The sequence below is a fragment of the Anabas testudineus genome, chromosome 23, assembly GCF_900324465.2.
Source record: "Anabas testudineus chromosome 23, fAnaTes1.2, whole genome shotgun sequence".
Lineage (NCBI taxonomy): Eukaryota > Metazoa > Chordata > Actinopteri > Anabantiformes > Anabantidae > Anabas > Anabas testudineus.
This window is the reverse complement of record NC_046631.1, coordinates 8,937,287-8,964,177: the sequence shown is the minus strand read 5'-3', so window position 1 is coordinate 8,964,177 and position 26,891 is coordinate 8,937,287. Positions and strand designations below refer to the sequence as shown.

General features: G+C 39.4%; 1 protein-coding gene across 1 annotated transcript in view; it reads right to left on the bottom strand.

The window, feature by feature from the left end:
• The window catches only part of LOC113162853 (IQ motif and SEC7 domain-containing protein 3-like), a 79,074-nt gene that overhangs the window by 12,031 nt on the left and 40,152 nt on the right, over positions 1 to 26,891 (bottom strand). The window contains 5 exon segments of the mRNA XM_026361090.1: positions 573 to 712; positions 3,017 to 3,183; positions 7,178 to 7,300; positions 10,836 to 10,997; positions 19,404 to 20,689. Of these exon segments, the coding sequence (XP_026216875.1) occupies positions 573 to 712; positions 3,017 to 3,183; positions 7,178 to 7,300; positions 10,836 to 10,997; positions 19,404 to 20,689 (1,878 nt within the window).

The following is a 26,891-nucleotide window of genomic DNA, read 5'->3' as shown; positions in this document are numbered from 1 at the left end:
GAGTGACTTGGCTAAAGTGTGTGTGTGTGTGTGTGTGTGTGTGTGTGTGTGTGTGTGTGTGTGTGTGTGTGTGTGTGTGACTATGTTCCTGTTTTTTCTTTAATGCATTGTACCCATATATATTTCAAACCAGTATATAAAACTCTTCAGTATCTGAAATCTGCGAACTCACTCATTTATAATCAGTCTAAAATTGACTGTATTGGCAGCAACACAGCTGGTGAAGGTTCTACGGAGCCTTAAAAGCAAAACACCTACATCAGCTCAACATAATCTGAGATAAGTCAGTACAAGTTAAATGATCTTTTAGGTGTGTATGTGTTTAATTTGAAGGCGAAATTAGACTTATTGTTGCTCACAGCTCTACATTTGTAATCAATGATTTAGTTTTACAACCTACATGTTTTTGTTCAAGTTCACTGCACCAATGTACTTTCCAGATGCTCTTATTAGCCAGATGTATTCACCTGATTTATTTAGTTGAATTACATGTGAGGGTTGGGATTTGTGTTACGCAGTTATGGCTTTGGTTAGTTGTTAAGGAAGCGGCTCATTGTGGTCTGTGGTCTTACCGTTTTCATGCCTACGATGGACTGCTCCACTTTGGAGACATAGGTGACGTGGTCTTCGTTGGAGCGTAGCTCCCTCTGTTGTATTCTTTCATAGATTCCCACCACCATGTCTCTGGGGATGTCGGCTCCATCATCCACACCTGAGACACGAATAGACTGATTATAACCAAGTGTACACATATCAGTGTCTTTTTTTTTTTCTGAGAGTGTTGTCCATCTGCAATAGCATGTTGTTTTAACAGTGACAGAGAACATAAAGATTTAGACTACAGCTACTAAAACTACTAGATTAATTAAGTATAAATACTGTACTGCAAACATGAATATACAAAAACTCATATGTAATGTACCTAATCATGTCTATTATACCTTATTTCATATGCAAAGAGTAGAAGTAAAAGCTAATATCCAGGAATACAGAACTCTTTCTCTGGCTCTCGTGTCTCTTAGAGTCCTCCTTGGACTTTGTATTTCACTGTCTCCATTAAATAATGACAGAAGGCAATGTGAAAGGAGGTTAATTGGCAAGTGAAAGGTTAACACCTCTTCTCTTTCTGTCTGGAACACAGCTTAGCTCAAGGATGTGACATTTCGACACAGGTAGAACTGCATTAGGCTGAAAGGTCGCCCTCGAGATGCTCCCCATCAGATCCACACAGCTGTACCGCATTGTGTGGTACATCGAGTTTTCAATGGGGTGCAATGTGTTTGGAGAAAATGAAGCTGCCACAAGTGATGGCGGTGACAGTGAGGCACCCTGGGACACTGCTGAGACATCGCTGCACATTATGTTTTCAACGGGAGAGGAGGAGATGACCAGGGGGAGATGTGTACATAGCGTCACATTAATAAGCTGCTTTGTTTGTTTCTTTGAATCCATACTACCAGCATGGCTGCGTATGATAAAAAATTATTATTCTTATTATCACTGAAATATTTCAGTAATAATTGAATGTATTGCCATGACATTTTTACATTTTAAAGTGCATGTTTCCCCAAGTACTGTACAGCTTAATAGAGTTACTAGCATAGCTGTAGCCTCTTAGTCTTGTTTTATCCATACTTCCTCGTCAGCTTGAGTCATGATTCGCCTAATCCTGTCGCCTCCTTTTTCCATCATCTGAGTGTAAAGTTGACTTGTCAAGCCTATTGATAGTCACCGAGCCACCAGGAGGACTTAAAAAGAGAAATTAACTTGATGTGCAAATCTGAGACCATCCACTGTAAAAACAAATAAAGGGCCCCGTACCCAAGATGGCACAATTAGCATTTTCAATAAGTGAGCATCTTGGATGGTGCAAGCGGGTTTATATTACGATGGCCCTTGTTGAATGGCTTTGACACTGATGTTCAGTTTTAATTGAGATAATAAATGTTCTACGGTTCTTCATTACTATCAATTTCTGGTGTATAATTGCATTTCACCTCAGCCAATTAGCTGAGTGAACCATTCTTCTGTCAGAATGTGAGAGAGACATGAGTGAGGAGAGAGAAACGGAGAGAATGTAAACAAAAAAAAAGGTGGATGAGTAAACAGATGGCATAATGTACTGATGGAGGCAAAACAAGACAAGAGAATTGATGGAGACAGAGAAAACACAGTAAACTGAGTAGAAGACAAATAGACAGGCCAAAAGAGAGTGGCATATTTTAATTTGCATAAAATGCCGAAATTGATTTTCCAACTTAATTTAATTGCGAAGAACAGTCTGTATGAATCTATTAAAGTTGTTCTGCATCGACCTCAGTGTTCCCTGATTGATTGCACTGAGGGAGAGCAAAACTACAACGCTCCTGTCGCTCGGTGAATGAGCATCCATCTGCATACGGGAGACTAGAATTACAGGTGCTTTCTGTCTGTGTCGCTATGAGTTGTGGACGTGTAAAGCATGGCGGGCAAGGAGAGAAATGTAACCTTATCTTTATCACCCAAATTTATGTAGGGAGCTTTGACTGAACACAGATCCAAAGACTCTCTCCCACAGATTTATCTGCGCCTCGCTCAAAGCCTTCAACGAGAGATATTTCTAAAGGAATGAAATAAATCTTACAAGTTTTATTGTGTATTACAGATTCCTTATTTATCATAGTGAATATTTTCTTATCTACATCGTAGTAATATTTTGCTTGGAAGAAGTTAAAATTAATTCCTGACAAACTGTATCTGTGAACAGTCAACACATTAGCACTAATGAAAGCCATATATCACAATCATGGTATGTTTCTTGCACCCTTCAATAATATAATAAGGATTTATTCCAGTTTTTGGTGGTGGTTTAATACATTCAGCTGGCACAAACAAATGAACACCCCAGCAGAAGCTGGTAGGAACACATTGACCTATCCCAGATGGCACATGTGCACATATTGAACTATGAACTAACTGCTAAGTTAAGTCATGTATGTTTTGCACACACAAGCAACCATAACGCTGTGTCCCTTACCACGTAGATTGCGTATGAAGTCCTCCAACAACATCTTGCGGTCCGGCTTGATGTTGGGACTGTACATGTCGGTGTTGAGCAGAATGATGGCGAAGGCCAGGATGAAGATGGTGTCCGGGTTGTGAAACTGCTGCACAACGTCAGGGTTGCACATACAGTAGCGCTGGCTGTAAGTGTAGAGGATACAAAGAAATACATAGAATCACAATAATCATCATAATAATACTAATTCTGCAGCTGCATTTTAGGTGGTTACAGTAACACGGTTTATCCAGGGGCAAGATTAAAGAAAGGGTAAACTAGAGAGATAAATGAGAGTGGGTAATAGTTGCAGGTCATGGCAGAGGACATAAAAATTAAGTAATGACAGAGTGGGAGGTAGAGGAAGACAGAACAGGTTAGTTAGAGTAAACTGAAAGCATCCTGTGTCTTGAAACAAGCTGAGCATGTGAATGTCGCACAGAAATAAGAGTTATGGCTTTAATTTTGCTCATGGCTTCATCTAATGCAGTTAGCTGCCTCTCACAAACAATGAACCTCACAGCGAGTGCTCTGCTGAATCGCTGTCTGTCTGTATAAACACGTTTGTCCCACTGCATTGGATGTCCACATGGATCAAGCATTGCACAGACACTAAGGCAGTGGCGTGATATAAAAGCAAAAGTCTTTAACGGCCTGTGATTTAACATCTTCTAAATGTTTTCTTTAAAAAATAATTAGAAAAGTTTAGTTTCTCTGTTGTTTATTTGAACACAGATACAGAAAAAGTCCACAAGTGTTAGCCATAGTTAACATTCTCAAACATTTATAGTCCTGGATGCTGGATTTATGCAGGTTGTTATTGTGCCAGAGAGAAGAAAAATGAAGTCTGAGATATAAAATCTCTTACCTAAGCATTTTTTAAGGCTCAGTTTGATGTAGTTCCCAAAAAACACTGCTAAATATAAAGAGGTGGAGAATGAGACGGCGGTTGTGCTGTGCGGTTATGGAAGCCACAAATCAAACAGATTTGTAGACACCTACTTCGAGTGTTTACATGCATGTCTTGGATGCACGCAGATGCAGGAGAAACTGTAAATTGTTTCTGCCTCTGTGAAGTGCACAGGTACTTCCTGGTTAGGGGATGAATAATACAATCCTTTAGCATCAACTTCTAATGAGTAATCTGGAGCAGAGGAGAATGTGTGCACGTTTTTTTTTTTTTTTTCTTTTGAGGATATACAGTACAGTCCAAAAGTTTGGACACACCTTCTCATTCAAAGGGGTTTCTTTATTTTCATGACCATGAAAACAAGTGCTAAGCATCTCTGGGAACTCCTTCAAGAATGTTGGAAGACCATTTCAGGTGACTACCTCTTGAAGCTCATCAAGAAAATGCCAAGAGTGTGCAAAGCAGTAATCAGAGCAAAAGGTGGCTACTTTGAAGAACCTAGAATATGACATATTTTCAGTTGTTTCACACTTTTTTGTTATGTATACAATTCCACATGTGTTAATTCATAGTTTTGATGCCTTCAGTGTGAATCTACAATTTTCTTAGTCATGAAAATATTGAATGAGAAGGTGTGTCCAAACTTTTGGTCTGTATGTTAGCCCATCCTCATAACTTCAGTGTGTGGTTTTAGGTTTAGGGCTGGAATTAGCTTTTGGTAAGGGTTAAGGTGGGGGCTAACGAATGCATTATGTGAATGACTGTCAAGTATAGTGAGACATGTGTGTGTGTGTGTGTGTGTGTGTGTGTGTGTGTGTGTGTGTGTGTGTGTGTGTGTGTGTGTGTGTGTGTGTGTGTGTGTGTGTGGAGACCCTGTGGACCTTACTGGAGTGTATATTGTAATTGCTACTTTTAATCAGCCATAATTTCCACACTGGGGCTGTAGCACCATTTTGAAGACCCGCTGAGCCACATGATTGCAGACTAATGTATCTGTGGGTCTAAAGACACACATATTGTTGTGCATATCACTCACTCAGTCACTGTCACACACACACATGCAATCTGGTTTCCATCACCTCAGGGAACATAACATTGAAGTAATGTTAATTTCCTGGGCACTTATCCTAACCCTAACTATTACCCACATCATCGTTAAGCCATGAGTGCCATGTCCCCACAAGTAAGTGTGAAGGCAGATTAAAGTCCCTACAACATCAGTAATACTTTGGCAGGTGTGTGTTTTTCTGTTTATAAGTTTGTAGTTCAGAAATTGTAATGTTTTCATATGCATAGTAACAGAACTGTTCAGGCCTCTGTAAAGGAATTTATATGTGATTATTGGGTTAGTACATTATTATGCAGCACTGAATATGGTTGTGGGTGGATTTTGTGGGGAGGCTAGGTATAAAAACGAAGAAAATAATATTTATAATACTTCTACATTTGTGTGTTTGCTGCATCCTTCATACAGTTTAGCACCATAATCACAGGGCTGCACACAGATGCTTCACATCATAGTGTCTGAAAACCGTGACTTGACAGCAACCAGTAATTATACACTTGTCTGTGAATTTTAATGCAGCACCACACAGTCAAAAACTTCAATTTATGCAGCTTTTCATCTGAGTGTGCTCTTACTCTGCACTAAAAGACACGGGGGAAAAATGACTAACAAAAACGAGAGGGTAAAAGGGCACATGATGCTGCTCGCTGGCTGGATTTGGCAGTCTACAAATTTGGCATTTGCTGCTGTCCTCCAAACCAATTATGCTTTTGATGATGTAATCAGTGATTATATAGTATTTTACCTGAGGATGGATTTAGGTTCAAAATTATACAATTAGCTTAGTCTGTATATGAAAGAAAATATAGGAAATAAAGTGACTGAATGTGACTGCAGGAAATGGGGATATCTGAATACTATACTGTAATGCAGACATGAAAATCTAAACTATATATATCTGCAGCACCGGGAGCTGGCTCATACACGCTCATTCATTAGTACACTGACACAGCAGATACCGAGGCTGTTGGCTGCTTTTCACTTTTCCCCCTCGCTCGTTTTCACTGCTGCTTCAAATCCCCTTCACTTACTTTGGAGAATTCTCTCTTTCTTTCTTTGTGTGTGTGTGTGTGTGTGTGTGTATTTGGAGACATATCAAAGCCCAACGGCAGGGGAGGCAGGCACAGAGAGGCAGTGGCAGTTACGCAATGCTGGTTATTTATAAATCTTCCTCCCTCTTTTCTTTCTCTCCTCTTCCTTCCTTCCTTCCTTCCTTTCCCAGTTCTCTTCACCTCCCTACCCCCCTCATCCCCTCACTTGCTCCCGATAACACGCACAGCCAGCCTGACGCCCAAACATTACCAGTGCCAACCTTTCGGCCCACTGACTATGACAATGCTGCCGTTTTTCTCCTCATTGGGCACCTCGACAACTGTGACAGGTGGTTGTTACTCCAGAGGGGCTACGGCAAACAGTTAGCATTAACAGACAGTGGCACAGCTGCGCCACAAATTGTCTCCCTGTTGCAAATTGAGCCCAAAAATTACATGCTGCCTGGCTATTCAGATGTGTCCTGCAATGTCAACATTGTATTATAGCCAAGCAGAAAACGCACGTTAGTATGTGTGTTTAATTGGGTGAGGCAGTGCAACTTAATTGCTGAGGTCAAATGTGTGTTGTAAACAATTCATGTGTCTACTTACACTAAGTCTTTGACTTCTGGAGTTTATGTACACTCGTGTTTTTTCATGCATGACCATCAATGTAAGCTGATTAAATTCTGTCCTACTGGCATGTTTTCATGTTCTCTCTTTGTCTATTTGTCTGGCCCAGCTGTACCGTACAGAGGAATAAATAAATAAAAAACAGGAGTCTAAGCTCAAATCTGATGGGACAAAAACACAAATTTACATGTCAGCATGCTTTCAATAGTTGATAGGCATCTTTCATGATCAACAACCCAGAAAATGCATCTTAAAGTGCTGCAGGACAAGTTTATTACCAAAGGTAATAAACTATGTCAAACAACATGCTAGTCAATTGAAGATGCTAAAGTTGTGGCTTTTGTTGGAGCAGAGTTATGACCTCTGAATCCATTCCCTACATATTTTTACAGTTCATTAGCACAAGAAATCACAGCTGACACACATTCTCGAGTTTCCCACTTGTATAAGGAAGCTGTAAGATTAACTGACACGCTCACAATCAGCTACTGCTTTTGTACCTGAAGGCCTCGATAAGACGTTCCACCTTCTGGGCTTCTCCCTGGACACGAATGTGGGCCTGAAACTTCCTGAGAGCTTCATCCAGCTCCATACCTGAGAAGTCCATCTCATCGACAACACAGCTGTGGAGTAAGGGAGGGAGATACAAGAACATATATTACATTTGATGTCAAAAAAAAATTGCAATATATCTGAACAATAGTGAGGAGGGGTGAACGTACGGATGGACACCAAAGACCACTCATCTGCTTTCTGTTCACTGCCTCACTCTGCTTACTGCAGGTAATAGCCAAACACAGTAACGAGTAATAAGACTGGGCCCGGCTATCTTCTCTGTGCCACAACTGCCACACAAATACAATCCCTCCAAGCAGAAAATCCTTCTATTACCTGACAACCCCAGCTTAATGGCTTTAATTAAAAAAAGCAAAATATCCTGTTCATGGAGTTCAGGAGGGTTAAGTGCAGTACGGGCCATTTCGAGGTGAAATGAGGTTTTGCAGTGAAAGGTGACTTTGGAGACAAGATGGGAGGTTTTAAAGTTCCCCTGGCTTTGATGTGAGGGGTTCTGTCTGGTTGTAAAGTGGAATTATAATCGAACTATGAAATCCAAGTCTTGAATTGGTTTTCACAGGATTTACTCCAAACCTACTGATGCTTTTTAAATCATTGGCTGTTGACAGCATGTTGAAAGGATAGTGCTTTATGTAATGGTGTCAAGACATCGCTTTTTCTTCTGCTCTTTTCTGCATGGTACAAAAGGAAAAACTAAGGTGCATGCACGTGCACACCTGAGCATGACCTGAGGACCACAATATGAGAGCACAGGAGAAATCTGTACCATTAATTTTAATCTAACATTACTACTAATATTATTATGACTACCACCACGACCTATGTGTATTAATATTACTACTTCAGTCATTACTGCTGCATTACTGGCAGCTGTACTATGATACTGCTACTGGTGTATGTTGTTGAAATGTTGAAACCACCAGAGGTGCTTGTAGCTACTACAATAAGTGGTTAACAGTACTTTTTCCATTTGTGCTTTTGATTATAACTGCTACTCCATCTTTGCAACAAGGACTCAAATGCAAAGAATGCAGGAGGCTGAAGCCTTGAATCATTCACACCCACAGACTCACACGCGCTCACATTCCCTTTAATAAATACATTTACAGTTTAGAGTTGCCAGTAAAGCTAATGCATGAATTTGGACAGCTGCAAACACACATTTCCCGGGACATTCTTGTTTTAAGGAGACTGTCTACTTATAAAGGTAACACTTATAGTACACAGGGAGTCTGACTTGATCCTCCTCTTGATCTCTTGACTGTTGAGCCGCTCTGATCGCCCTCTTCATGAGTCACTTCATCGCTCCACCACCTCTCTCTCCCGTCTTCCCGGCTGTCACTCTTTGTTTATGTAACATCAGACAAGATGCTCTCTGGCCTAAGTACATCAGTCCTCTCTTTCCACTCACATCTCTTTCCCATACACACTAAAACATCATAATATACATAAACATCTTATTATGCATACAGGTTGATATGTAGACAGTACCTAGGGTAAGGAAATAGACACATTGGTCTGCGTAACAAGGCTTAAAATGTGTGTTTACTAAGCTGTGATGGCAGGTAGACACACACACACACAGCACGTTCACATAACTAAACATCAGCAATGCCAATGAGCAGCTGACAGGCTGAAAACAGATGCCATTTTTCGTGCTAAACAAGTAAACTCCATTATCAGTAAATGAGTCCCCTGGGTGCCACATTTCTTGGAGCCCAAATCTATAACTACAATTTGGTTTAATTGACTTGTGACATTTTAACTATTGTTGTTTACGCTTGAAGAAATGTGAATCGAATGAGACACCAATAGCTTTCGTAAGGAAAGGAGGAAGATTCAAGAACACGAGGTCCAACTATACAACACATGCATCCACACCATCCCCAAAAAACACACACAGAAGTCACATGATTACACTACACACTCGCACACGCACACTGAGGCTCAGTAAATCACCATGAGTGATTTTCACATTAGACCACAATCCCTCACCCACTCTCCTGCACGCTTCACTTTAGAACATAAGTGCCCTGACACACACATTGCACCCTTATGTCATGTTCCTCTCCAACATCACTTTCACTTCGAGCACTTTCATCTGACTGCCCTTTAGGAAAATAGAGAAAATCTAAATCTATTTATCCTAATGTCACTTGTGCAGGATATGTAGATGCACAAACATGAAGTCTTAAAAAAGCAAGATTATGTAAATAACATGTACTTGCAGCACTGCAGTGTCTATTTAAATAAAGATCAACTGGGTATGATGCTGTGTTATGTATGTTTGACCTTGCAAAACTCATTTCATAACTTGGACAAAATGGATGGCTAAAAAAACCCTGCCCTATCCCCTCCAGTTGATATGCTAATTTAGAGGTAACCGGTGAACAGAAAAATGTAATGGAATAAAAAAGACAATTACTGAGATAAAAGTTGTTAAAGATGAAAAGATCTGCAAATAGCGGCAATCAGGTTAATGAGCTAGAATAAAACGTACAGGCTAAAGTGAGTCGTGTGTACGTGAGTGTGTTACAGTTTCTTCACATTTATTTGATGAGTAATACTGGAAGGAGGTAGCTTTCTTTGTTCTCTAAACCCCCTGGGTTCATGTGTTTTATCTGTTCCTGCATTTTTATTCTGTTGCGAAGAGCACACTGTTCAAAAAAGGTGAAAAAGGGAGCAGCGGCTTGATTCGTGTGTTGTGAATGGCCAAGCCAGAGTTATAATGTTGGAAAATATTCTGAAATACCAAGACCACTACAGAGATAAGTGAGGGGCACTCTGGGAACACGTGAAGTTATGAAAAAAAAAATGTTATGTGGTTTTATCTGCAGTTTAATTATCATCATTTTTTGGTTTTCCCATTGCTAAATAAAAATGAGGATATATCAAGATATCTAAAATCTCTGATCTGGAAGGAAGGTTTAGAGGCCTGGACTGAACAACATCTTGGAGTTTATCTTAAAGTAAGACTATGTGAGACACATACAATATAATTGCTCCCCAGGCCCCAAACATGACACAGAAATTCATTGAAAGAAGAGACAAAAGAGCTAGGTAGCTTAATGAATGAATGATAATGATAAAAGCAACAGAGAAGCAACAAAAAAAAAAAAAAAAAACCCAAAGAGGGCAGGTTCAGATTAATAATATTTTTTGGCTTACCAGCTTTTTTTTTTTTATATATATATATAATTGTCATGAAATTCAATTTAAGGAATCAGATGAGGGTATATTTGCTGGATCATGACACTTCAATTTCCACTGGTTTTCAGTTTGTTTACTATGATGTAAAAATATAATGAAATGTCAAGTCTGAAAAATAACAACTTTGACATATGTGGCTATTGTAAGTAATTTAGGTTTTCACTTTAGTTTTCAAGAAATCACACTGAACCTCAGTAAGAGAATAAAACTAAAAAGACTGTGAAAAGGCTCAAGTGCACTATATTGTCGCTAATATGATGATTTTTCTGATCTCAAAAATCCCAAAAGTGTAAGGATTGTCAAGGAAAGTCACCTTAGGAAGTGCAACATACTATCTTAAAATGGTTTCCCTAAGTAATGTGTGGTACTCACTCCAGGACATCTCTGTTGAAGGGCTTCTTGCTGTTGCCGAGAAACTCTCCAATCATCTGTCGGCTCAGACCCTTCCTTTGTAGCAGGAAGTGCGCTACTCCGATGGGCGTGTCTGGAATGAAGCCTCGGGAGATCAGGAACTGAAGGCCCTTGTCAGGGTTCCTGAGTCAAACAAGAGAGAAAAAGGGGAGTGAATAAATGAACTGATTAAGTGATTTACAGCGTCTTTAAAGGTTTAGACTCTAGTGTGATTTCAGATTTCAGAAGACATAAAAAAAAAAGTAGGTTCTTGGTCTGAAAATCTGTATGTTTACTGTTCTCATCTGCAAAGTATGGTGGAGACTGTTAAAAATGATAAAACACAAAGAGCAGAACCTCATCTGTATTCATTCCCACCCTGGATTGCAGCATTCATTAGCAACTACAACACATACTGTATCAACACTGCTAAATTCAGATGATACTGCCATAATCATATGATCTGTGATGCAGCTTTATCTGTTTGTAAGAGGCATGCAGGTGTTCTCATGCTGATTTTACTGGATTGGGTGAAGTCTAATATTGGCTTGAGGAACATTTTGTGACTTTTGTTTGTATTTTTCATTAATTTAGCAACAAATTAATCACTTTGATGAATAACATGCATCATGTTTCTCCAAGATAAGACTTTAGCAGCCTCTAAAAACTAATAAAGCCAATGCCTGCTGGGAAGATTGTATACCAACCTACAAATCCATCAATAATGTAGGATTTGTAATGTGCAGTTTGATTCAAAGTGAGATAGTCTGAGGTTTGCTGCTACAACCTTACTAGTATGACTAATAGCTCACAGTGGCTAAGATTAGCCACTATTAGTAAGATGAGTATTACTATTTCCCGTTCCTAAAGTGTCCCGACTGACTCATTTTAACATTTACCATTTATCATTGTCACTTGTTGCTATGGTGATTGTATCCTTCCACCACAAGGTTTCAGTTCAACATCCTGTTGCTAATAGCAACCAATGTTGTCACGGCTGAGTAGGAGTGTAAACAACATTGTTGTTATTTGATGATAATAATAATAATGATAATAGTTTATTTATAGAGCACTTTTCTTAACATGTGCTACAAAATGTTTCACATAATAAACAAAAACACAGGTGACTCAACAAATCAAATGTTGTTTGGTGACAAAACTTGAAGACACTGTAACACACTTGGTTTTCTAACCATTACAATAGCTCTAACATCACAAAAAGAACTGCAGAATGCCAATATAATGGCTAAAAGGGCTTTATAATCACTACTTCTGGCAATTAAAGACAGATGAAAATCAATTTTATAACTACTAAAATTGGTTTTTGCTGTTGTCTTTACACCATCAGTTGTACTGTAGCCTGTGTACCCTCACTGGCCACTTTATTATGTACACATTGCTAGTTCTGGACCCCCTTCATGACTCAAGAACTGCTTCAGTTTTCCTTAGAGAGTTTGTTCCACAATGAGATAATGATTGCTATAATATTAATGCAGTAGCTGCAGATTTGTTGACTAAGTTAGGTACAAAAAGAGCCTTCAGTAGTAGAAACTGTGCTTCTACTTTTTACTAGTCTTGAGTGAGTATAACAATATGTTGACATGAATAATTATTGCTCTTGTGTGGACATATTGTTTATTTACAGTGGTTGAGGGATGTAATGTGACAGCTAGTCTATACAGTTGTTGCTGTACTAATTTATACAGACTAATTTTACAAGTCTTTTGTTGTTACTCCTGATAGATTCGGTTTCTGTTTGCATCCTATTGCAATCCATTAGATACACAAACACCCAATTAGCTAACTTGTGTTGTGATATTTCTATGAAATGTGTGAGTATATGTAGAAACCTATGTCAAAATCTATTAATCTGAGCAAAGATGCATATTTTAACTTTCAGGCTTTCAAAGAAAATCGTATAAACACTTCATTGGCTTCTATTAATCATTGTTTTTAAGAAATCTCTGCCTTATCCTATCCAAGGATAGGTTTTAGCTGAGTGCATGGCAGAAGTTACATATCTATGAAAGGGGGAGTAATATCTTAACTATTTATAACCCTATTACATACAGAATAGTTGCTCTAGGGAGGCTACTGCATAGTGCCACAGCGCTCCCTTTTCAGTCTCCATATAGTGTTTAAACCATAGCCTTTATGTAACAGAGTGGTGTGTGTGTGTGTGTGTGTGTGTGTGTCACAGCTAATGGGTTTAGTAAGGCACGGGTGGGACAGAGGGGAGGGGAGGATAAAGAGCAGGATAGAAGGAGGAGGCTGGAAGAGAACCAGACACAGCAGATGTGCACGAATAGTAGTGTGAGGTCAGAGAGTGAGGACGATGAGCCCAAGCTGCCTGAAAGCATCTGCTGTCACAGCCTCAACACACTCAGTTTCTAGCTCATCCTCTCAGCTGAAGGTGATGTCTCGCCAAACAAATTTGGCAGATATCGCTCTCCTGATGTTTGCCCAAAGGCAGATGGATCACACATGGTGATTATTATTTGTAACTACAATGGATGGAGGGGTGAACATAGAAGAACGATGCAGGAAATTCAGGAGGAACAGAATGAGATGAGTAGTGCAGAAAGAGACTGGGTTGTTGAATCAAATAATGGAAATAGCCCTATTTATAATATCCATCACATGAACCTCGTGATCATGCAGTTTGACGAGTAATGTGACTATGAGATCATTAAACACTGTGGATCTTTTAGTCTTGTCATTGATGCATCGGGACTCGGGTAGGGCAGGTGATGTGGAGCTGAAGACAGAAAACCGGGGTCTTACCAGGCTGAAGTGTGAAAATAGAAGTGTACAACACGAGGTGACACATACACACAAAACACTGGGGAGGGATGGAAAGAGACAGTGCCAGACAGGAGCCAGATGTCATGCTAAAATGACAACTCCCAAATAAACTGCTACACGGCCCAGATTTCATCTCTCACACACACACATTTCTGTCTCTCAGAGCAGTGTGTCCACATACACACACACTTGAACACACATGCATGCACAAATTTAGTTTGCATCATATTGGACTCATAAATCGGCCCCTTCCATACCACCTCGATATCCATTTTTATTGGGTCTCTATTTTATTACTAATCGACAGATGTGCACAGCAGCCGTGCTACAGAGCTGTGTTTTACGGGCCGTACAAGTGGTTAACTGTCAGCGCTTCATGTTGCCTATTTCTCTAGATGCACACATTTCTGTTCTTTTACTAACCAGCAGTAGATTGATGGCCATAGCACCCCTGCATAGTGGAAACACGTTTATGTCGTGTAACTGTAATCGCTTGGAAACCCCAAAATATGAACTTGTGGTCTTGCTATTGTAAAGTGTTGTTCTTGTCCATCAAGTGGGCTATCTGAGGGAGCATAGCATAGCATAGTGATATGGCTGCTTAGGCGAACCATTATGTTGGTGTATTTTAGAGCGAGATGAATATGAGATCAAGATTTCAGCTTTCATTTTCAGGTGTTTACGTCTGGATCTGATAAACAACTAAGAAGATAGCACCTTTAGTTTGAACCCACCCATTTCTTCATGGGAGCAAAAGCATAGAATGTCAAAGTCTTTTCATGATAAACCCAAATGTTTCCAGTTTACGGCAAAAATAAAGGAACTGGCCTAACAATACTTTAAAAGGGGAATGTATAATTACTTACTTTGAACTGACAATAACTGTTTGTTTATTTAAGTACATACATTTTTGCCTCATCAGGTACAAGGCTGTACGTCAAAATGAAAGGTGTTAACAGTTCTGAAACTGAGGCCGAAGTCACAGCTGCAGCACAAACATCCACAGGATTGGTTCACAACCACCATTACTAACAACCTGCAGAGCACACACTTCTTGTTCTTGCTAAAACAGAAGGATGAATTAATTGTTGGGTTTGGCTTTTTCACGAGATTGGCTCACAATATGATAAATGCATATGATCAGTCCAATCCTTTCAATAATGAGGGCAGATGATGGAAATGAGTGCTGAGTGTTGTGTTCCATTGGGATTTAGAAATGCTTCCTCTGTTCACCATCTGGGTTTCAGCGTTTCTAATTATGTGCTGGGTCATTTAGCACTAAGGGCAGAATGTTAATGCAGTGAAGGTTTGTGTATGCACAACATATTAATATACACATACTGAGCTTTTTCTGTAGAGCTCTCTCCCTCTGAGGTCACAATATGCTGGCCAGGCTTTACCTATCTGCTGTGTTAATTAGCCAATCATGACTACTTGTACGCTCTTTTCACTCTGCTATACATACCTTATAGCACTGTTTCTTTAATTCATAAAACTCTGATGGTGTTCCCTTTTCATGCATGATGGGAAGTCGATATAATTTCGCCATGACATGCTCTGATGTCTAATCAATGCTTTCACTACACTTTAACGTGAGAGGGAGAAAAGTGAATTAGGGACACGTCTAATCAAGTGGTATGAAATGAAAAAGTCATGCATACAAAAGGACAACTCTACTCAGCAATCTACCATTAATGTCAAACCTCCTCACGTCCCCCCTTGTCTCTTGTCTGTTCCCTATCGACGGTTTGGTACCAGCTCCCTTGTGTGATGGTACAGTATTGTCCTTGACTCTCTCCTCACATAATAGTCATTGTCATTCCAGCCACACTCAAGGTGGGACCTTTATCAAGTGGTCTTTCTCTCAACCTTTTGCCTCCTCTACCTTTTTGTGTCTCTTTCAGTTCCTCTCTTTTGCTTTTGCACTCTATTTCCATCACTGGCTTTGGTATCTTTTCATCTTTGTGCACACACATATCCAAACTTCCAACTATTTCTGACTTTAATTTACTGTCTCCTACCTTTATTACAGCACTAGCTACGATGATGCATAGACCACCACTTGCTGCCAGACAAGCTCGCACTCATATATGCTCCCTCATTACCTCACTGTGTGTGTATGTCTGAGCTTTATTGTCCGCATGATCAACCATGATCAAGCAATACCTCAAGTTTTAGCCCAAAGCAAACAGCCCTAGTTAAGATGCAAAGGATACAGCAGTGCAGGTATTAGAGGGAGGATATGAAGTGGTGGAACTAATAAGCCTCAAACTTGATTGCCCTCTTCCTCTCTATTCTTAACTTTTTGCTCTCCCTTCCTCAGTCTATCTTTCTCTTCCCTTGTAGTCAATTTATTAAAAGTCAGCTTATCTTTCAAGGTGTTTGATCAGGGGAATGAAAAACGGGGATTGCAAATAGACAGAGAAGGCTATGAAACCTGTCATTTTAGTATGAAAAGTCCCTGAAAAATAATAGAATCATAAGATTGAGAGCGTTCATTGCAGGAGTCGTATTATGGTTGTGCTATATATGCTCTTATGTGTTCTGATGATACATTTGCCTGTTACACATAGCCAGAGGTCCATAGTCAGAGGGGAACATGTTTGCGTACTGAAATGCCCAAGTTTCACTTTGGCAAAATGTTAACCCATCTGATGTCAAACATTGTGGAAGTCTATAACTGTCCACACATTTTGGGCTCCTACAAACCTTAGGCTGAAATAGTTTCTGGTGGGTTCAAAGTGACACTATCAAATTGGGCATATTTGAGAAAGTAATTAAATGTACAGAACATAGTGCAGAGTCTGACTGAGAGGTCTTTTTATTGTAACTAGTTCTGTAGGAAATGAGAATTTTAAGAACACTGGTACCCATAAAACATCTTTTATCTCTACCACTTATCCTGTTAAGGCTCAAGGGTGAGTGGAGCCAGTTCCAGCAGACATTAGGCAAGAAAAAGGAACAGAATACCAGTCTATTGCAGGGCTGTTACAGAGAACCATTCAATACTGAGAGACATTGAATACATTCACACCCATTGGCAATTTAGAGTTGCCAATCAACCTAATGTCTAATGTGCTTTTTTTTTATTATGTGAGGAAACCAGAGTCAATGTGGTAAACCCCAAGAGGCACAGGAAATAAAACTTCCATGACATCAACTTTTCCAACCACTTTTAAGACTGATAATAAAATTAAACAAGCTCCTATGATCGCCATCAACTGGTGGTTAAAAAAACCATGTAAAACCCATTCATGACTATGTGACAATGACAATATGTAGTAGAGCCACACTGACGCTGCTGTCAGTGTACACAGAGAAACTAAATATGTAAGATATCTTCTCTGCTCCTTAACATATCTCCTAAACATATCTGTTTATCTGCTATTATTTAATTCTAAGAATAAATACTATACTTTTTATATATGTCTTTAAAAATGGGAAATTATGCATATCTACATCAACTTTCTTTTAGGCTTTTTCTTATATTTCTTTATATTATATATTTCCACTGCTCATTATTCCTTCTCTGCTTTAAACAGCCTTTCTGTGCTCCTGTTGTTTTCAGTCTCAAGCTCCAACATTGAGTCAAAGTTAATTGGGTTTATTGTGCACTTTTATGATGCAGCAGATCTTGGCAGTGAGCAAAAAGATGTGTGTTTATGAGCTCCAATTTTCCAAATTTGTATGACATGGCATATTTTGGGAAATATCTTAACAAAATTTCTGGTTTTGCAGTCAGAAGAAAACAGGTTTATTTTGCTGCAGTTTTTTTTAAGCAGTGGTTAAACTGCAAGGACAAACAACTATTTACATTATTTTAAATGTTCACATTTTCACTGCAGTTCCCAAGATGCCAGTTCACACAGTGTTGAAGGACCTTTTAATTACATCCACAACTCAAAGCTAAATGACTTATGATAATTTAAGGCTTTGTGGAGCATTACCATTATTTTATAGATTTATCCTTCATGTACTGAAATCTGAGCTTTAGCTCTACTTGTAACTTGTAATAAATGTGAGTAGGTCCAGTTAATTTATTTAAGTCCTTTAACATATGCTCTGCATTTGCCATATGTTTTAGCATATGGTACATCTCCCTATTTAATAATTCCTTTTAAGAGTGCTGTTTGCTGCTCAACGCATTTTCAGGAGTCGTGTGGTTGTGCAAACATTTCTAAAAGGAAAATGCAGCTGAATAGAAGTCAGCGCTGTTTCTAAGGATAAGCCATCCTAAAGCCAAGTCACACATTTGTTTTAATTCAGTCCATGTCGTCTGACATAAAAGCTTACAAAAAAATCATCACGTGCATCATTTATCACCACGTTTTTGATTATTTCAATTGTGGGTACAACTAAAAAGACTTCTCCTCAAACAGAACCACATCTCCAGGATTCAGTGTTTTTCTCAACAAAGCAACACAGCGTCTCGTGGCAGTCAGCACTGCCACCTCGTACCGCTGTCACTATGGCAACACTTGTTCTCCCTATCTCTGGCTGCCATGTAACCACCTTGCACCTGTCTGGAGCATGTCTTGGGAAGTTCTTATCGGGTTTTGACTTTGTCACTCTTCACTACACAGCATGGGGAACTGAATTCAGAATGACTAAAAAACTGAAACCAGCAAACATAAACAAGACAGAAGAGATGTTTTTCTTCTGCTAACTTTTTTTTTTTTTGTCCTCTATGGTTTTGTAAAACCGTAGAGGAAAGTGCAATGGGAGCTGGGTGATGGTAGGAATAAGTGTTTCTAAGAATAGGAATTGCAGCAAAAACAATACATTAAGAGTTGGGTGATATTTCATTTGTCTTTTCAAAACCCAACAAAACACAAAATCATGTAGAAGAATAGCATAGCCACTCCATTATTGGACTTTAGGTTGATGTTAGCAGATCTGTCCTTTTCCCTAGTCAATGTTCCCTGTATCAGTCAATTTTCATTTGCAGTTAACAATAAAAGTAACAATAAAAGTTTAACTTATCTTCGTCAATCTGTCAAGGTGTCCTTTAAATAAAAAAAAAAATCCCAATGAGAAACTGCTTTTGTCTACATCTGCTTGAATCAGGGAACCAAAAAATTACACAGAGTGGTAAATCTGTCACATTTGCCACTGTATATAGTGATTACTGTATGTGCCAGAACAAAGCTTGACAGACTGTCAGTTCCACCGTGTCTGGGTGTGTCTGTAACTAAATTATCCATGTGAGGTTATCCTGAACTGTCTTAACTCGTCTGAGCTAGGTTCTTACATTCCCTTCATTCTGTCCCTTTCCTCTTACAAATCAATCTTCACACACTTCTCTGTCTCAATAATTCATTCTCGTTCTTAGTCACTGTGCTGATATGTCTTTTTACAAAGAAAGACATCTCTGATCTAGCCCGGGACTTTGGCTTCATTCTGTTTGGTCTTTCAGCACTATAGGGACCTGTGAGGAAAAGTGCTTTCCTTTGCTCTTTTGAGTCCAGAGAGTCCTGTCAAACTTCAAACACCTAAAGAATGAACTGAGGTACAGACTGCTTCATAAACAAAATGTATGGCTGGAAGCACCAAGATCTTAAATTCTCAAATGCCATGAAATTCCTGTGTGAATATAGCATCTAACCTTATGTGTGTGTATAAATATTTCCACAATTCTTGTTGTGTTTATTATTATTTTTATTACTAGATATTTATTACTAGATGCTATTTAGAAAGATGAGCAGATTTCAGAGTTCTAAACTGTAAAGTGTATTGGTTACTTACACATTGAAGAGGTTGAGGCCAATGCGGTAGAGACGTTTTCGCATGACGTCAGTAGACAGCGTGGGTGATTTACAACTGGCAGGATTCTCACAGTGGTAACGAGGCAGGCTGAGGATCATGGCCTGCAGCGCCTCCTTGGATGAGGCTTCAGATGTGGAGCGTGCCTCTGTCGATGTGCTGCTGCTGCTCATCTGCTCGGAACTGTTGTCTGCCGTCTCAGAACCACATCTCTTGACCTCCAGGGGCTCCACCACAGGAGAGATTCCCAACAGTACTGCCTCCTGTGATGGAGGAGGGTGGGGGGGTTCTGTGGGCGGGGGTGTCACTACTGCAATTTGCTCTGGGTTTTGAGGTGCAGCCATCTTGTCCAATGGGGTCAGGGGAGGTTGTTCCTCCTCCTCAAGCTCTTCTTCACTTGGTGGAGGAGCTGGGAATTCAATATCCTGCTCGCTCCCGTCTGTCTCTAGGAGCGGTGGGGGTTCTTGGGGTGGTGGGGGTGGATCTATGGGTTCAGCTGGGACCTCTGCAGGCGGAGGAGGGGGTTCCTGTAAGTGGCCTACTGTAACAGAAACTGGTGTGGCATTTGTTGTCGTGGAAGTGGTTGTGACAGCGGTGGCGGCTCCTTCTTGTTGAACGTGGCTGCCGAGAGCGACAGATGTGGACGATTCCATGACTGAAGATGATACACGGAAATTCTGGCTGTCAATTTGCACTGTCACATCTCGAAAGGCCATCATAAGTTTACTTGCATTTCTCGACAAGTCACTTGGGTCCATGGGGCCTTGATGAACTATTGTCTCTCTCACACCACCTCCTTCGACTCCACCTCCTACCCCTGCAGCAGCTGCTGCTGCTGCAGCTGCATTAAAGGAGTCAGCACTAAACTGATAAGTGCCGCCTTCTTGCAGTGAACACATGGTTTTCAGGCTCCAGTTGCTCAGTGCATCGTCTATAGACTTTGCCAGGGACTGGACCTGTTCAGTGAATGAGTCTTCCAGGTCGGTTAAGGTGCTACCAACTGTGGCAGGCAGAGATGGTGAGCGCACCAACGGGATGCCTGCCAAGTTACAGCCTTCAGCCAGGGCCCGTTCAGCAGAGAAACCTTCGGTGTTTTGTACACGGACCTTGCGAAGAGAGATGCGTCGAGGTAGACGACTCTCCAACAGTGAATTGCGGATCTTCTCAAAGTTCTTGCTGAGTTGGTACTGGCGGAAGGCAGTCTGGATCTTGCAGGCAGCACGGCGGGAGATGAGGTGTCCGCCGTATTTGAGCTCTAACATTTCGATCTATAAAAAAGAGTAAAGGAGGATACAGAAGGAAAATCAATGAAAATTTCTGTTAAACTTTAGAATTTACATGAAAGACATAGCAACCTATCAGGAGGATCTTCAATTATAGATAAACAACAATGTCTGGATACATTATATAGCTGTTCTGGCTGCATTACTGAACAAACACAACCTATACACATATGCATTTGAAAAACACTTTCACAGTCAAGGAGACTCCCATGAACTCTTGTTTCACTCATACTTCTATTCATAAAAAGGGAGCACCCATGCTATGTTACTAATAATGTTTCAACATTTTCTTTTCATGTTTTCTTGTCTGTCTCTGTGGTGCATGAAAGATGAAGAATGAAATAGCAGTGTGAAAAGAAAAAGTGGAGTATAGGTGGAAGATGATTGAACTGAAAGGTGAATGGGTTAATTATGGTGGAAAAAAAGATAAATACATTCAGTTCCCACAAGAGGAAAGAGATTCTATAGTCCATTTTTTGGGAGAAGTGGGAAAAACTCAGATATTAAAGTACACTCAATTCAAATAATATTATTCTCCAAAGGTGGCGTAATTCTATTTAGCACCCTGTCCTTGCGATGTATGAACTGAATCTATATACAGTTTGGTTGTAGCCACGGTTTGGAAGAGGGAATACAGTTAAGGCTGACTCATGACATTTGGACAAACTGTTCATTTCCTCTGCAAATAGAACTCATAATCTCTGCGAATTCCATAGAGAGGCCCTCGATGCAACTTTAAATTGTCTGAAACTGAACAAGCCATTAATCTTGCCTGTGAAATATTGCTCAAATGCTGTGGGAAATAGATAGAGATGTAATATAGCCATCCTCATCTGGCGGCAGCTCAAACACTAGATGAAACCTCTTTGAGTTTCCCCAGAACAATCAGGGTGTGGGTATCTTTGAAAGTGCCCAGAAAAAGAGTGCTTATCTTCTTGAGTCACTCTAAAATCCTTTTCATTCAGACTAAGTCAATGAATATAATTCCGTTCTTGTTCTAACCTCATCAAGGGCACACGTCTGGAAAAGATTTCAGCTTTGAAAGAATAGAACTGCCACATTCTGGGATTTTACAAACATGAAATATCTAGATGTTTTTAATATGCTGTGAAGAAATACATATTAAAAACAGCATGGCATTAATTAGGGAAATAGAAATCCTCGCTGTTCCCTCCCCCAATGTTCTCTGAATGATTTGAGCTGGCTTCTGTGTCAGGGTTATGTGTATGTGAGGATTAATTTGGACCAAATAAAATATCCCTCCTGTAAATTAAATGCAACTGAGCGAATGGTTACCGGGGCCATGGAGGATGAAAGTGTGACTGTCAGTGGCTAATCTCCTTTTGCTTTAGTCCTGGACAAAGTCACCCAACCACCTCATACTGACTCCTGCAAAGAGACACTGATAGGCTGTAATGCCTGGAGGGTTTGCAATTTGTGATAAGTGGTAAGTTCAAAAAGATGCAGCCTATCGTCATTGGAGGAACAGAATCACATACAATGAAGTGGAATGACACTGAAAATCCATCTTATCTACTTGATTTACATTTCATTGCCGAGCCTCTGCGAGCAATGTGAGACATACTGAGAATATTAAGGTGGTTTCTGAATAGGGTGCTGGTTTGGAGCTCTACTGTATCACCTCTTGTAAACTAGCTGCACTCACTAAGAATATTTATCGCATTTCAGTCGGCATTGTTCTGTGACTACACTGCGTGCACTCACAAAATTACAATGCTAGCCTTATCATCGTGACTGTGATTGAAAATTGATTTTGTATGGTGGTATTCATTCATTTATTTAGGAACAGAGGTCATATAGTTGACCTCATTACTCAGAAAGGTGTCCCTTCATCCAAGCAAATTCTGAAGAGTGTTCCAATACAGAGGTGCCCTTGGATGTGAGAAAAGGCCGTCACTATGTCTGTGTTTGATTAAATGTGGCAGTGGCGCTCGTTTGTTTTGCCTTCTGCATAAGCCGGGTCGGGGATGATGAATAAAGCATTTGGGTCACGTTGCTTTCTTTATCAGAGTGTGCATCTGATACACTTTGCCATTCTGATGGAGTTATAGCCACCGAGATGACATGGGACATGACGGATGGAGAATAGAAGCACGGGGAGAAAGATAAAGACGAGGAAAGTACACAGGATTTGATGACAGGCTATCAAGGAAAGCCATGCTTTTAACATGACAGAGAAAGAGGAATTCCCTGTGTCCAGTTTGTGTCCTATTGACTTCTAATAAGCTGGTGTAATTGCACCTCTGTCCATCACTATGTTCCAATGTTTTTACTTTTAATTATTAATATCAGCAGGAAACGAAAAATGTGAACGAGCAGCATTTTTGTTCATTTCATTGTTTCTGGGTATAGACAAATGGAAGTCCAGTGTTTATTCACATTTAACTCTCATTTTGGTTTCTTCCAACTCTTCCAATTCTTTAAACTATTTTTGTTTTATCCCACACAATAAATTTCAATTCATTTCATTTATTAATTATTAATATATCAGCTGTCTTGTCTTCTCTCTAAACAACAAACATACTTTCGTTGTTCGAGAGCCTAGTTCTTGTAATGCATGTAGAAAATGTGGCGAGGTAAAGAATAAAAAAAAAAAAAACATAAGCACTGACAACACAAGAAACAAAGGCTCAGGGTATTTAGGACTAACAGAAAGAAGTGGTGAGAGGATGACCAGGAGTGGCACTGCTGAAAATCCCCCCATTAGCTGACTGCCAGTTCTACCTCTGATCACCGCACTAAGTGCTGAAGGAGAGAGATTTTTCGAGAGACGCAGTGGTTTTAGAGAACAGTGATGGCACTGCTTTCTTCCACCAGGGTCTGTAAATTGATTTTGACGGGCAGATCAGCACCATGCTGACCTCATGCTCCCCTTGAATCAGGGGTGGAGGGTTGTGGGGTGGAAAGCGTGCCTATGCAAAGTGGCACAACGCTGCAGTATGTGGAAAATATAAAGAGAGATTCAACTCCGAGTTTGAGGGTTGAGATTGAACTTGCAGTATAAATAGAAATGGCATGATACTGGTACTGTAAGAGGAAAAGGGTAGATAGGGCAAGACAAAAAGGGATGTATAAATAGTTAAAGGGCATCAGTCTCTAAATCTACTGAAATCAAAGAGGTTACACAACCACAAAAAGCAGGTTTAATATACGTTTGGAAATTGAGGTAATGTTCATATTGTTATATAAGTTTAAGCTCAAATGCAGAATTATTTTAAATATTTTAAAGCTGCAGGAGCATCACAGTATCAGTTGTAGCAGGTATCTTAGCTTGAAATGTGGACCTTTCTTTGTATATATCTAAAATATTAATACCCACAGGCTTTAGAAAGGGAAAGTGCTATAGTCTCAAAATGTTTGTGCTATTCTCTAAGTGTTTAAGATGCATACTGCTATTTAGATGATGTGTCATGATTCTTATTGTCTTCTTCTGTTGGAGCTTTATAACAAAATGACAAATGAAAAAACAGATGAAAAAGTCTTCTGTACCGTACAATCTTCTGTTGAGCACCAAATCTGTTAAGAACATGCTTTAAATTTTAATAAAGCAAACTGTAGTGCTGTAAGTACCAGACAGGTTTAAAGAAATTACATTTTGGTTCTTTGCAACTGAGTCAAACAAGCATAGCTCTGTTCCTAAGCAACTCAACATAAAACAAGTTAATGTTTTGCAGTGACTATAATGCACTGGATAAGCACCACAAACTGACTTCCAAGCAGGTGGTTGGGGTAGTTTGAGGCCGTGCAAGGCACACCACAAGCCCATGTCCTACTTCAGAGCCACATGTGGTTAGGTTTAGGCAAGAAAACACACTGGTTAAGGTTCAAGAAAAACAGTTTTGTTTAAAGGTTAATAAACATGTTTTGTGTGAAGAAACTGTTGAAGTTTTTTCTGCAATGTTTTCCTAACCTTAACCAAACACTATGCTTGTCTAAACAAAGCCATAAAAAAGTGTAATCATACTGTAGTCACTCAAACTTGGTATTAGACTGCAAGATCAGATATGTTGGTTAAAAAGAAAACTGACACTATGACACTTTGTGCACCAGCCATCCACTATTATAAGAATTGTTCCAATATCTTTGGAAATTTTCGTCTTATATGCCAAAAGTTAGATGTGTTAGATGATTTTAACATGTTAGATGTTAGGTGCAGATTGATATTATTTCGATAAAACCAAATATGAAGCTACAGCTACAGACGACAGACTGAAATGCCATGGCATCTTTGTTTGTTTGCTTGTTTCATCAGTACAAAAAAATAGTACTTTAAAATTGTGAATTGGTTGTTACTGCTGTTTGTTCTAAGCTAAACAAGCTGGCTGGTCTTCTTCTCTAACTCAGATAAACATCATCAAAATGCTGAATTATTTCTTTACAATACTGGTTTACATTACATTTTGACATACGTAGGCCTTCATTGAAAATACCTACATTGAAAATACAATTGTTAAATACTGCACTCTCTATAAATCTGTATTTTTTGTCATAAATCAAACACTGAAATACTGATTCATGGGCTTTCATCTTTAAGTGTGCCAGGAAAGACTGATATACTGTATGTAAAACAGCAAATTACCATAGCTCACATGCTGCAGAAATAATGGGAAAAATGCAAAGCTGCGATTATTAGCTTTCATGCTCATGCACACTGTCTTACAGCACAGAAACATCTGCATGATTAATGAGATGATTATATAACTGCAAAACTGGGACACAACTAATGCTGACTGTATTAGAATGTAAGGCTGACAGTAAAAGACTTGATGAAGATCTGCTTAGCCGATCCATCCTTCACTAAAGTCAGTTACCAAAAAGGTCACTAGATTTATTTGGATACAGGAAAGATCAGGTTTTTGTCACTTGTCTGAAAATAGACTAAGTCTGCAGTTTCATCAGAACTCTATAACACTATTTCAGCCTTTTGTGTTCATATATTCTTTCTGATGTGTAACAGAAAAGAAGATCTGGGCCTGAAAAGGGCCATGTTTGATATTTCTCGCATGTCACTTTCGCATTTGAGTATAATGGTGAATGAATATAAGCCACCAGATCTACAATTCACTGCTGAGTGCTTCACTTTCAGAAGATGAATGTCTCTTTTTTTTTATGAGAACCTATATTACTGAAGCAGAAATTAGCAGCAATTACAGAGCAGGGGCGGTCATTTAAAGTCAGGTCTCATCACCTATTCCTTCATTACCCTGGAAAACTAAAAGTGTTGCAGTTTGCATGGGTAACTTACTTTTCAAGACTCTTCATTTGATGCACAACTCTTACAAATATGTCAGTGTTATATATATAATATATATATAATTTGTCAGTGTTATATAAATAGGAGAAAACAACCTTGCGTGCTCCTTAGGCTGTGGCTGAGAGAGTAAACAGACCCAGGGCAAATCCATGCAGATTGTAAATGAGTCTGAGAAACAGTGGTTGATTTAAAGACAGTTTTCACAGAGTTATATTATACTGAGATAGGCAGCAATATTGTCCTCAATGTTGCAGCCTGTGAAGTAGATTGCATGACTTTTTCTTCAGATTGTAGACCACTGGCTATATGGGATTAATGTACATGTATGTTAACTCTACAACACAAATTCTTTGCTTTCATTATCAGAAAATTCGCAAAATATATGAAAATCTGCAGTAAGCAGAAGTAAACAAGCCACCACTCTGATGTTTCACTTTTCATGCTTTTCATTTTGCCTATAAATGTGTCTCAGAGATCATGTAGAGCCTCATTAGAATGAAGGTTGTAATCCATAAAGCTACAGTATAAAACTAATTTGGTTAGCAGTTAGCAGGCATTGTTTCTGCTGTGTTATCAGCTGCTGCAACAATTAACAGGGGCTTTGGGAAAAAAAGCAGAAAGCAAAATCCACAAGCCATTACTCTATGAAATTTATTTAATTTTCAATTTCTTTCATCCACCTCCACTTGCATTCTAAGTGGCATGAACAAAGGATCAACCAAGCAATCTCCTTCCATGGTGATGATGGTTAGCTATCCACACCCCCAGACGCCATTCTAATTTAAAGCATTGTTTAAAATTGAAAATGAATGACTGCCCAGCTGTGAAACCAGTTTATAAAAAAGTAACAGGGGTTTCAGGTTGAATGTTCAAGTTGGAGTAAGTTAAAGTCCAAATACTTCATCATGAGGT